Below are 13,800 nucleotides of genomic sequence, written 5' to 3'. Positions count from 1 at the left end.
AAGGTTGAAATTGCGCAGAAAAATTGAAAAACGAAATTTCAAACTCGGCCTCTTCTATTTAAAAGGTGGACAAACATATGTACCTCTACCTACTTATGCTCAGCGTAAGTTTTCTACTTATCAGTTCGAAATTGGGTCACTTGAGAAATACCCTTTATTATGTATGTACATAATATGTATCCATTCAAAAGACGCTTATGCCTACCTATATGGGTATTTTGTGTACCTACAAAGTACAAAGACTTGCATACTTACTTCATATTATGAAGGCATTTTTGTCCAAAAAAAAACTCCTCGACGTCGACACCCTGTACTGAATCAAAAAGCACAATTTAGCATATAATTCAAGTCATGCTTCCTATGCATTTTTCAATGTTCGTACCTATAATGAAACTTTTGAATAATTTTCTTATATTTTTTAAATTTAGCGGCACAATAAAAACAAGATGTGTCCAACTTACGATAATGATGACGTGAAAAAACCATATGTAATGTTGCCGTTTTAACGAGTGACTCATCTAGTCAAATTGTGATACCGAGAATGAAAAATTTCCCTAATGCATTGCATTTGCTGCTGTGTGAGCTTAAAAATACTAAAATGTGTAACGTTGTTGACGAGATAAATTTTAGGAAACTGACCAATTTTTATTTCATCAAGATACGAATTGGAGTTAAACAAACTGTAAGTTGATTTAAATGACCTCATAATGGGTTCTTGAACGTATTTAGGTATGTAAAGGTGCATCTATAAGTACTTTGTAAAAATCATAATTTAGGACAGTAATGCTACATACTCGTATAAGTACGCAGCGTGTATCTGCTGTGACTGCGTACGTATAAAAGGATCCTTAGATACACATGTGTCTCCAGAACACGTGTTTTTAATGTTAGGTACCACTACAGATGTGTATTTATTCGTGTCTTTCGTTCATAATTGATCGTAACTCTAGACCTTGCACATCGAATATTATTTTCAATGTCCTGTACATAACGATAATGTTGTCATTTAATTAAACAAATCTCATAGTAAATCAATTTCCATCTTGAATGAACATAATGTTTTTTTCTCACTGTTTAATTTTGAAAAAATGTTGCATACGTTACTCAGACTACGATTTCATTTGCTCAGATTTGAAAAAATCCTCGCTAATGTACTCGGAGATGATTCTTGTAATTCTTATGTATGGTATAGGCTGTAAATTGTAAATATTTTGGATAGAAGTTTTGAGGCAAACAAGGGAACAATTCTAATGAATGGCGTACAAGTATTGAATTATACCTACTTACCTATTATAATGCTCGTAATTTAAGTAAGCTTGAGAAAAAAAGCTCTTTCCCCTCGAAAAATTTTGAAAAAATTAAATGATATGAGCCCAAGTTGCGGGAATATGATGAAAAACTTGGAACAGCTAGTTGAAAATAATTTTATTCTATTATACTCGTAATTGCTTCATTACCTGGTTGAATACTTAGATACCTGACATTAACCTTTTGAAGTACTTCGCTGTATTTTACGAATACATGGAGACAAATGAAACCGGCATCTTTCAACTCAAAATAGGGCTATTTGGAGAGCGGGATCAGTTCTTGGAAATTAAAATGTTTGTATTTCAAATGGGTTTTGATGGTGGGCGGAAACAATTGATAAAAGTAAATAAATGAGAATATCATGGATTAAGCAGAATTGAAGGAAATCGTTAAATTTGAAAAGAATTGAAGAAAGTAATGCTTTATTATGTTATTATTCATAGAATAATTGAAAATCAATGAAGCGGAGCGGTTAATTTGAAAAATCAGCAATTTCAAAACTTGTACAGTGGGCCCCGCTTATTATGGTCGCATGTAGTACATACTGAAGGGTATTTCTCAAGTGACCTAATTTCGAACTGATAAGTAGAAAACTTACGCTGAGCATAAGTAGGTAGAGGTACATATGTTTGTCCACCTTTTGAATAGAAGAGGCTGAGTTTGAAATTTCGTTTTTCAATTTTTCTACGCAATTTCAACCTTATGTTACTTGAGAACTACGAAAAAGTGGATGTATGTAAATATTTTTACCACTTTTTTCGAAAGATAATTTAAAGAGAATAATTATTGTGAACCCGATTGGCACATAGTCAGATCCACACTCAGAACCACAGTCAGATATTGCCGTTTTGGCAGTCAAAAAATACAATACAATCTGACTACAATCTTACTGATATGTGGTCATATCCCTATTCAGAATGCACTGTCTAAAAAATGTCGTTTTGCCAACCGGGAATTTGTTTGCGAAACCGCTTTTTCAAAAAAATCATGTTTTTATTATCCGTTCAACCTTACTGATTGCTTGAAAATGAATACATATTGGCATTTTTCTTCCTCATAACAAAAAAAAAATGTCATCCAATCGGGGAGCAAATATCACTTTTTCTCCTTCAGTTTACTATATTTGGTCACTTTTTTCAAATTTTTGAAACACGAATATTGACTGAACTTGTTTGAAAACCCCGGCATGTAGTTGACGTTGTCATGAAAAGAAATATCCAAAATTTATGATTTTTTGAATATTTTTGACCCAATTTGGTGAACAACATAATGTCACGAAACAAAATCTCATTTTCACTGCCAAATTTGATTGGAGTGTGTTATTTAGGCGGCTTGGCCTCCTGTAAAATTGGATTTTTTTTGCTTCGGTTATTTTTTGATGACCCCTCAGTCAAAGTTTAAACGTGATAAGTGATAACATTGCAAGGAAAAGTAACGAAAATCAGTATTAATGAAATAAAATATGAAATTTTATAAAATGAAAAATGTTAATTCAAGCGGTGACGTTCGCCTGACACTTCCGACTACACCAATGAAAACGGTTGCTCACAAGAATTATGATTCACTTATGTAGTACCAGGTAGCGCTGTTGCCTAGATTAAGAATTCAAGTTTTTTCGTTCAGTAAATTGAGGGAAAACTAATGGTAATGAATTGGAATAATATGGTTACGTCAGGTTTTTTAAAATGACTTTCTATTATTTTGTCACCATTTTTTTTTCTTTTTTGGAATTCCAAGGTGTTAAGTTGACGAGCGAAAAGCATACTTATCCATGATTCAAAACTTTGAGAGGCAGGAGGCTTGATACACATGATTCGTTATGAATCTCCTGCCCTGCATGAAAATAGACCTATTCTGTGGAATTATTAGATAATACTCGTAAATGATCAAGTACTCGTAATTTATATTTATCAACTGATACGCAATTCAATTTTCATTTTGCAATGAGATGAAGAATAAATAAGTCAGTTTTTATGCTGTTTTGGACGAATTGACGTCAATTTTGAATTTACCTATCCATCACAATTTTGAAAATATTTCATCAGTGAGTGATTCACGAGAACTCCTGACTCCCTTTCTGGGGTGATCCAGCGGACTAAAATTCATATCTGGACTGGTATCACGTCGTGATATTGTATATTGCAATATCAACAACATTAGAAATCTTGGATTTTTTCATACTCGTCTCCATCAGATGTGATTATTTTTCAATCTGGAAAAATGTACAAGTACCTCGTATTGCTCATAGCTAATTATCCATAATCCTTATCTACATACTTTAATTTGTTCCAATTCTTGCGGTGAAAGTCCACGTTGCTGTTGGATGGGATGGGGTGGGGGGAGGTAAAAATACCAATATATTTACTGACATGAATTTGTCAAGTTATACTAAACCGAGTACCTCACTTTTCTCGCGAAAAATTTTCTTATTCTTACACGTTTAGCGGAATTATTGTAAGCTCAAACTTGCGCGTCGTATTGAATCAAAAATTACGGTCTAATTGGTTGGTTAAATGCGAACCTTTGTGGGGAAAATATACATGTGTACATCCAGTAAGTAACCTATTCTTCGAATACGACTTATGTTTTTGTCGCGAGTTGAACTACCCCGTCGTTTCTCTTCTACGTTCATGAGCTCCCTCTTGAAATGAAAATATTTCGCAGAGGATTTTTTTCATTTTTACCGTTTTGCTTAAACCCGACCGTACCTACAAAGTACTACCTATAGTAAAGCCAAAGCCGTCGCAATCAACTCTACATTACAGGATTGTGGTCAATGCTGCGTGAAAAGTTCCTTTTTATCGGGCCGAATTTTATACACTCGTTGAAGTGAGAGTGTGCGCCTCACAGCCGTCGTCCGAAATGCTCATCGAGGTGAAACTTTTAATGACGGAAGTTCACGAATGGAAATCGTTTCGTCTGTGTACCTCCCTTATGCGCGTTAGCCGCAGACGGGATGCCGCGGGGTTCCTTCGGTTTGGGACGTATGTACTACGTATAGGTATAACGAACGACATACCGTCGACGTTAATTTTCATGATAATCGCGCTAATTCCTCATTTTTTGATGCCTGATTGCTCGATGCTCGTCAGTGGTATCGTTGGCAAGTGAACGTTCGATTGAATGAACCCTACAAGGCTCGTTTATCCGTTCATCGGAAGTTTGTAAAGAGGTATCTAAGTAAAGTAATTTTATGTAATGATTGGCTGGATTTAGTTTTTTTTTTGTCTGGTGTGGTGTATGGATAATGATTCAGTCCATATTGAGGCATGGTGTTTAATTATACATTATAAAAATAAGTGAGAAAAAAAATACCAAATACAAAACTCGAAAGTTTACTATTTCGATTAATTTGGTCATTTGAAATTTTGTATGATTCTATGTATGTACCAGATGGGCATTTTCGAATGAAATTTCATATTTTAAGGCTGAAACACGAACGCCAAATCAGTCAAACCACTGAAACTTATTTTTCATCCACATTTACAACTGATCATTGTCAGATATAGGCCTAAATAGGTATCAACGCCCCAAATTCTTGTGTTTTACAATAAACGCAATTTAATAAAGACAATATGTCGCTAACCCGAAATTTTCTCGGCCAATCGAGAGGGTTACACGCTGATTGGATAATTAGTTTAGGGAGTTAGAGATGCTCTTGCGAAGTGCAATTGCGGCAGGCGTCGCCGGCGCCACTACTGCCATCGAACGGGTGGCGAACTCGAGTCGATGATTTCATTACAGAAAATAAAATCACTTCTAAAACATCAATTTACCAACAGGGAGTAGCTGTGCGCGCCAAAATAAGGGGTTACGCAATCATCTAAACGACGAAGCGTAACGTAACCGTACCCAACGTGTAGGCTCATTCAAAGAAGGGCTCTTTGCAAAATAGAATCCGCGCCCAGAATACGCAATTGGCTTTTCAACGAATGAAGTGTGGTCCGGAATACATCATTAGCGAGTGCAAAACACAGCTTTCTATTCGCTTTTTCGCGCGTTATACGGTGCCTCTTTTCTCTTTCTTCTTGGCTCTTTTATTTTATTTTTTCTGTACCTCTTCGATGTATCGCATCGCGTTCAAATTCTTATTTCAATCTTCCTACTGTATTCTTATAATATGTAGAATTGGACGATTTTTTGGGTGATACACGCGGACATTTTTTTTGAATTCGAAGACAAATCTGGAAGAAGGTTCTGAGTTCTGAGGAATCATCTATACGAGATCTTATCGCTGAGGGAAATTCAGGTCGTAAATAAAACCAAGTCCAAATAGTCTAGCCGTATTCTACATACTTGGATTCTAGTGAAAATAACTACTTAGATGGTAAAATAGCGTACGAAACCAAATAGTATATTTTAGTAGGGTAGATCGCGGGGGAAAATTCAGTAGAGACCTTCACCTTGAGTTGAATGTTACTCTGAAAGAATTCTAGCACCGGAGATGCCTCTAGAGGTGAGATATGGGTCCTTAAAGAGGAGATATTTTCGAATAAAATCGTGGTATTTTCTACTCTAGCCCCTACACAATGTGTTTTGAAAAATATGAACCCGTTCCAAAATTGGGATTGTACATCAACCTAGCCCATTGCCCTTCAAAATCCAAAACAACTGAGAAAGCCTATTTTTGGATTTATTCCTGTTTTGTGAAAAAAATTTGTCTCAAGTATTTGGCATTAATTGTGCTAGAACATGGAATGGTATAATTTCTGAAACGGAGGGAATATTTTAGAACGCAGTGGTGCTAATTGTTGGGTGATTATTGCCGATTTCAAAAAATCTTAAAAAATGGGCCTAGTTTTTGAGATGTATTTTTTTATACTTTTCGAAAGTGGCAATAATGATGAAGAAATTGGCGCCACTAAACGTTTCAAAATATTTTCCTAGTTTCAAAAACAGATGATGTTTTTCGAGGTTTTTGCATAATTAATACGAAAATTCAGTAGAATCTCATAAGTGATCTTGGATTTCAATGGCAATAGCCTTAGTCGACGCAGAATCTTGAACACGTTTATTTCGAACTGGGCCATTTTCCCTGCAACAGGTTATGTGACGGTTGGAGCGAAAAATCTCGATTTTTCTGAAAATGTCTTCTCTTTAAGGACCCACGTCTCTCATCCAGGAGCATCTTGTAAGATTACATTTTTTCTGACTAACTTTCAACTCAAAATGAAGGTTTTCGCTGAATCAAGTCTTAACCTTCCAACATACTTTTTTCGTGATTCATTCTACAATTTGCTGTCCAAAGAATTGTAATCTTTCACAGATTTCCTGAATTTTGTGAGCATTTTGTTGGCAAAAGAAATGAGTTCGTCGTGAGCATTCTTACCTGATATTTTTTTACGGTTTTTCAAACTTGGTAAAAAATAGATACCTATATTTTTTGGTGGGTGTCAAAAATCGAACGAAATGCTTTTATTCTTATACTTGAAATTATCACGAAGGACGACCTTCCGAATCCATTATGTTTGAATCGATCAGGGACCTCCAACATGAGTCTAGTTTTCTCAAGAGTGATTTTTATCTGAAAAAAGTTGAATTACTTACTTACTTGAAATCAATATAAAGGACGATGCTTAGTTTATTGGGCTCAATACAATTGTTTAAAATGCAGAAAATTGTACTAAGTAGTTAGATGTATTTTCCCTTTCTTATTTCACTTTTTTTTCGTTTTCATAATTATATTTCTCATGTGATTGAAGAGCATATCCATAGCATGTTGCTCGAATTCAAAATAGAAAAAAAAAAGGTAACTGCCCATCCGTATTTTGATAATCTCCGTAACGAATTTTCGCTTCGTATCTTCACGATTGGTTTATTTTTTGCCGTCTCGGTGGATACTGTGTAGCGAATTATACGAGAATAAAATGAAAATACGTACCTCTACCTGGTATCTACTATCGGTGAAATAAACTCATTACGGTGCGGTGTAGCCTATCTATCTGCTGTACTACCGGTACCGATGCTGGTTGGTCGAATTAATCCGGCTTCCAAAAATTGATTTACTTGGCGTTTTTCGCATTTAATCGTAAATCTGCCGGTCGCCCGTGATTCGGCTGGCCTGGCCGGACCGAACCTCTGCCGCTAGCCGCCACACCGCATCGCATCGTCTCTTTATTATTGCGAATACTACTTTAATAGACTTTTTACCTCGCTCGATCGCAGGGTTTACAGAGAGGTGGCTCTTTTATATACAAATTCTCGTTAGGTGGTCTACACCTCTCTTCTTCACTTCTCTCCTTTTCAAGCTCTTCGTTTCAAAGCTACGCGTCCGGCGATAAATCCCTTGGCCGAAAAAGTACTTTTATCTCGAACCATGCTATGTAATCCTGATTAAAAACATTAAACGTGGCGCGGTTTTGTGTTTTGAGGATCGATCGATGAGTTTACTTTAATTGTACAGAGTACCAGTTTCAGCAGCGAAACTTCCATTTGTGTGTGTGTTTCTGATTTCGATGCAGAAAACTGATACTTTTAAAAAACGTGGATATGAGGCGATTCAACTTTGGACAATGTTCACTGTTCAGAACATATACGTACTTATTTACTTGATTTTACCGTTCAAAAGTTTTCTATTTCGCCATACTCTCCCGGTAAAAAGAATATGGATTATCACATTGATTATGCCTAACTACATTATGTATTTACGTGAAAATATTGATTGAATCTTGAAATGTATTCGATCGCAATGGTGCTCCAGGGTAAATGCGCCTCGAAAAAGCGCTGTAGTTTTTCTTCTAACGAGACAATCACCCTTCAACGTCTGAAAAAACTTCAAGAGATAATTTTTGAAAACTTCATCGCGAGAAGCTGCACTGAAAAATTGAATTTTGTTATTTGAAAAAAATTGAATTTTGTTATTTGAAAAAAATTGAATTTTGTTATTTGAAAAAAATTGAATTTTGTTATTTGAAAAAAATTGATTTGTTCATCGCGACGTCACTTCCCAAATTTTCTTCATAAATTACTTATGTATTTTTCAAGGCTTTTACCCTTGCGAATTTTTAAAGTTTTGAAAATGAGAAAATTGTCTGAAGAAGTCTCTGAAATGCACTTACCTAAATTGATTTTCATTGAATCATTTTTTTCAAAAATATCCACCTATGTTCGGTTGTTCGGTTTACATTATTATTTTTTATTTGGCAGAAATCCATATCAAAATGAAAAGCTAACGAGGGGAGTGTCGCAACTGGCAACGAAATTTTTGATCCAAACGAAGCTAAATCGAAATATCGTGCAAAAATGCATCATCAGCCAAAACTTCAAGTGCCAAAAGGTAGTATTCAATTTTTAGTAAATTTTAGGGAACTAAATCCGAACCAAACGAAGTATGAACCGAAAATTCATCAAATTGACCTAGAAAGCTGCAGAAATTTGATATGTGCCATTTGTCTTGAGCGGTTCTCGAGCTTGTAGGAGAATTTTGAAAACTGAAATTTCCACAAAATGTCATCAGTAAAGTAGGAAAGCTAAAATTTCGTACTACAATTGAATCAATTGAAGACGGTTTCAAGCCATTCTGGAGCCTTCTACAATATCTTGAAAATTTCAATTTTAAAAAAGAGCTGTAACAACCGTTCTAGTTGACTTCGGCATGTATAAAACCGATTAGTACGTATTCGTGACCTACTTGACCAATTACGCACCAGTTTTCCGAAAATCTGTATCTGCTGCAAGTTCAGAACAATAATGTACTATACGAGTATACCTATTATTCAAATTTTCAATGAAATGGCAGGAGAAATCTTACGGTTCCGAACTTACGGAAACCAATCTCGGAAAAGTGGTGTATAATCGGTCAAAATAGGTCAACATCAACAAACCCTAAAATCGCGTTTATAAGTGCTAAATTTATTTTTAAAGGCTTTTGTGTAGTAGGTACCTATGTACTTTCTGAAAATCTGAAATTTCTAAAATATGACTGCAGGCTCCAGAACGGTTTGAAACTGCTTTCAATTAACTCAGCGTGTTGAAATTCAGGTTTGAAGTAAATTCTAGCTTTCCAATTTCATGAGTAAAATTTTGTGAAAATTTCAATTTTAAGAGATGTGCTGGAAGTTTTAGCACTGCTCAGAACGTTTCTAAAGTCTGAACTGTTTCTAATCAATTTTGAGGGTCGAACGTAGGGTAAGTATTAAATTTTAGATGTCTCAGTCAATTCAGAAAAAATTTGGGTTTTTCCCATTTTTAACACTTGATTTTCATGATTTGAAATATGCTCTTTATAGTTCGTGAAATTTTGACTGATGTATTTTTGCATGCACTTTCTCGATTTAGCTCCGTCCGGCCGAATAAATTTTTCGTTAGTTTAGACAGTTTTCTGTTCTTAAAGTTGAAGAGCAATTACCCACGTGGTTTTTCAAGTTATTCGGCAAGGTAAGAAGTACAGCGTTTTAGTTTTTAGCGGGAAAGGAATGGGAAGGTCCTTGTATTGAATTTTTCTGAAATTCATGAGTAAAATTTCATGAGATAAGCTTATAGAAATTGGAAAACATGAAATATCTGCAATATACATACTTACGTACCAGTTTTTTAGCAAGGGAATGTTATGTGTGTATGGAGATATAGAAAAATATGTCCCTCAAAACGCGAGTTTTGATTTTTTTTGAGTATTTGTACCTCCTTATGAAAAATTGACGTCGCTGCTCCAAACCAAAATTCATTTTGAAGGTGGAAAGGTTAGATCATAAGTTGAGACTTGTGAAAGCTTAAGCCCTTGTCTCATTCTGCGTATCAATGTCTCGGATCGGAACTAAAAATTCTGTCTCTAATTTCCGAAGTTGTGTTTTTTTTTTAAATGTTTGGTTTTTCTTTTCAATCAACGTTTGTATATTTAATCTGCATTTTACGCTTCTTTGTCTAAAACGACAATGGTGTCTGGAAATTTATGTTTGAAGTATCGTCTCATTCGACATCCGATAAGGTATTTCAAATTAACTCGTCAAGTCCTCTGAATTGTTGGTGAGATTTCCAATAGTATAATGAAAGCGATTGCTTGCGCATTTTTGCGATATTAATAGCCCAATCGAATGAAGATTTTCTATCAATCACCTTGGTACTCTCTAAATTTGAAACAGTGAAATTTCACTGTTTCAAATTTAGAGAGTACTGATCTGCTCATGTACAGGTGAGTACGTTAGGTAGGTACCTATTATCCAACTACCTACCTAACTAGCCACGTAATATGAGAAAAAGGAAATGATGAAAAAAGGCGAATAGAGAAACCGTTGAACTACAGCGTATTGATTAGCTTTACACCGCTATGCTATGCAATGTGGGACAAATGGGATGGAGGTGAATTTTCCTCACTTTCCGTTTCGTAGTATAAAGCTCCCTCCCTGTGTGTCCGTCAGCCCCGGTCCCCGGCTCTTTTTCATCGGTTGTTCGGTTCTATATTGGGTGGCCGTGTTTCGTTGGCGAACAGGAGACCACTGTACCTACTGCACCACCCCTGCCTGGCTCGTAGCATTGAGCCTCGCACGTGTTCCGTTTTTCGGTGTTTTTCACATTTTCTCATCTTGGCCGATGTTGTAGCTGCTGCTGTTGCTATCGGGTTTTTCACGAGGAAAAAATTCTCGTTTATTTCATTTCCATCGATTTCGTATATAGGTTTGTTGATGGGTTGAATGTGTTGGATAGAGGCGATTTGAAAGCTTCACATGGAGTGGCTTCGTATATATTTTTGTGTGTGTAGCCACCGCTTCACGAGATATGTGCAGTAAAAAGGTCAATGTAGGTAGCTGAAAAAAATTTTGGTGATCAGGTTTTTATGTATTTCGTGTCTTCTACAATAATTTTTTCATTCAATCTGAAAGCACGTTATTCAAGCCACGGATTGGTTTATTCAATTTTTTGTGCGGATTTTCCCCTATGATTTGAATTCAACCAACCCCTATATAGAATAGCGCTCTACCATTTTGTTATTCTTATTTATTTATTTTTCTAGTAGAAAAGACTTTTATTTTTCACGTGTAAATCCAAAAGGAGGGAATTGAAATTGAATTAAAGAAACTCTGAACAATTAATCGATGGTCACGATATTTCATCTGTTCCCAAAGATATTCCGCTTCTATCGATCACCGAACGAACGACGCCGATGTGTTGGAAAACAGCGGAATGTTTTTTTTTTATTTCGGTTCATCGAACCATGATATTTTTGAAAGTTTGAGCCGTGTCATTTGGAAGTCTATTATTTTCTTATCTAGCAATTTTCTGAAAGAGCAGTTTTTCCTTTCGCGTTTCCCTCGGTGATCTGATATTTGATGTAGGCGCTATACGCCGCCGGTCGACGTGCCGTGTACTTCGGTAGGAAAACCTCCTCGCTTTCGAATCCCCTGAGTAAAAAATGGTAATTTCCACGAAGCCGCGATAAGACTTCAGTTTTAAACTAGGGTAACCTACTCGTCGTCGTGTCAATGTCTATGTCGACTTACCAAAGTATCCGCAGTCCCTGGTGTTGATAACGTCATTTACCCTGTTTCACGATTGAAAATTTAATCGGTTCACGTGTCTCGCAGTCGTGTCGCGTTTCTGGTCTTGGTATTTGAATAAGGATTATTACGATTGAAGTTTTTTGAAGTAGTTGTAGCGAAGAGATTGCGTCTGTGGAGATATTTATTGAGTAAACTTGATGCGAGGATTGGGTGAAGGTAAACTTTTACAAGGAAAATTCTTCTGAACTTTGATGAAATCAAGTTTTGAGAGTTCCAGTACCGCGGAAAAGCTTCCTCTCGGGGGGGTTATATTTCGATTGATTAATATCTTCCGGTTGTGCTAGAGCCTTTGATTTTTCAAAAACTTGCGAAAATCAATTTTTTCAGAAATTGTTTTACCTACTACATACATAGTACATACCTATTTACAAAAATGATTTAATTGATAATGCGCAGGTACACGCCTACACGGTTGCAGCTACTCAGATAGGTATTGTAGAAGTAATTTCCCATCAACGATTTAACCAGCGTACTTGTTGATTACGTGCTAACTTTAAATAAAATCAAGTTACCTACAACTATGGAAAAACACTGGACTCAGCATGACTCGATGTTATATTATCGACGATATTTTTTGTCGATTCGGTATTTTTTACGCAAACACCGACAGTCGACCTATTTCAGCGACGACAGTCTTTGGTGATATGATTAACTGTAATTCGATTGACGTTGATTTTTATTTATTTTTTTCGGTTCAGAAGCTAAAAATGTCTATAAACCGTTTTCATAAATTGGAACTCGCGACAGTGGCGAAATACATGAACAATTTGCGTTTGAATATTGTGAATAATGATCAAAAAAGGATCGCTTTGAAATGGATAAGATCTATGATGACTGGGTATTATTTATTCATCGCGTATTACGGTTTATTCAAGCTGGATTTTGCCAGTATAAGTCATCCTACTTGGAGAAATTTGAAAAATCACTGGTGGAAATGTATTACTGTCTGGAATGTCGTAAGTGTTAATTTCTAACCTTTCGTTCGATCGCAAAATTTTCAAATCAACAAATCCCAAGTTCTATTTTACCAAAGAGAAAGAGCTGGAAGATTATTCTAACGTGATCAAATTCGAGTGTTTCTCCTTTCCCTAAACGTAATAACTATAACCCCTTATCGATCTGTTTGATCCATCATACGCTATTAAGTACCTACCTGCATAGGTAATACGTACAGCAATGCGCAAAAAAATGCATTTTTGTAACATATTTTGAGTGCATGTATTGTAATTATTCTTTTTTTGAATACAGGGATTACAAGTTCGATATTTTCTGATGAGTTTTTTAATCGACCACGTCGACAATCTTCCAAAAACAAGTCCCCTGAGAAGAATCGTTATGTTCGGTAAACGTGTTCAAGATTACTGTTTCATTACATTGGATGTGCCTTCATCCATTGTGGGTATTTATTTTCCAACCTTTGCAGTTTTTAAGCTTTTTTCCAGCTAAAAACGAGCGTTTTTAATTCATAATTTATTTACAGTTCGTTTGTTCATTATTCTGGTTGATTCAAACATTAAATAGGCCTTTATTCTTCCCATCTGAAATGAGCAATTGGATACCTGATTGGTATAATCATGCTGTACACACGAATCCATTTTTTGTCATATTTTTCTTGATGTTTTTCAACTTTCATAGAAATCCGCCGGTTACGAAAGCAGTTTTTGGATTGTGCCTTCTTAGTTCAGCGTATATCATGTGGTAATTTTTCTTTGTTCTACTTCAATGTATCATATCTATTGCACTGAAACGAGTATTATTCACTTTTATGATTACTAAAATACGTTCTACAGTGTTCTGCACACAAGATGGACCACTGGCCAGTGGATATACATGGTGATTGGCGAATTGGTTGAAAATACTCCCTTAGCGATGTTTCTAGTATTGTTAACCGGTTTTATATTTCCTATCTTTATTTTATTGCTATGCTATAAATTGAATGATTTTATATGGAACGAAAGAAATTTTAAGATGTGTAATTAGATTTGTGTATTGTGTTGAA

General features: G+C 35.6%; 1 protein-coding gene across 1 annotated transcript; it reads left to right on the top strand.

The window, feature by feature from the left end:
* The first annotated feature begins 12,404 nt into the window (after nucleotides 1–12,404).
* On the top strand, nucleotides 12,405–13,800 carry LOC135832527 (androgen-dependent TFPI-regulating protein-like). The gene is made up of 4 exons (XM_065345826.1): nucleotides 12,405–12,757; nucleotides 13,050–13,196; nucleotides 13,282–13,499; nucleotides 13,592–13,800. The coding sequence occupies exons 1-4, from the start codon at nucleotides 12,446–12,448 to the stop codon at nucleotides 13,779–13,781; spliced, it is 867 nt and encodes a 288-aa protein (XP_065201898.1). The 5' UTR covers nucleotides 12,405–12,445; the 3' UTR covers nucleotides 13,782–13,800.

This window comes from Planococcus citri, chromosome 1, assembly GCF_950023065.1.
Source record: "Planococcus citri chromosome 1, ihPlaCitr1.1, whole genome shotgun sequence".
In the NCBI taxonomy this organism is placed as follows: Eukaryota; Metazoa; Arthropoda; class Insecta; order Hemiptera; family Pseudococcidae; genus Planococcus; species Planococcus citri.
This window is presented reverse-complemented; position numbering and strand designations above follow the sequence as displayed.

Excerpts from the sequence above, each read along its gene's own strand:
- LOC135832527 (XM_065345826.1), top strand. The coding sequence starts at position 12,446 with ATGATTAACTGTAATTCGATTGACGTTGATTTTTATTTATTTTTTTCG. Across the intron at positions 13,197-13,281 it reads TGGATGTGCCTTCATCCATT|TTCGTTTGTTCATTATTCTG; the intron begins GTGGGTATTTAT and ends ATTTATTTACAG. Across the intron at positions 13,500-13,591 it reads AGTTCAGCGTATATCATGTG|TGTTCTGCACACAAGATGGA; the intron begins GTAATTTTTCTT and ends TACGTTCTACAG.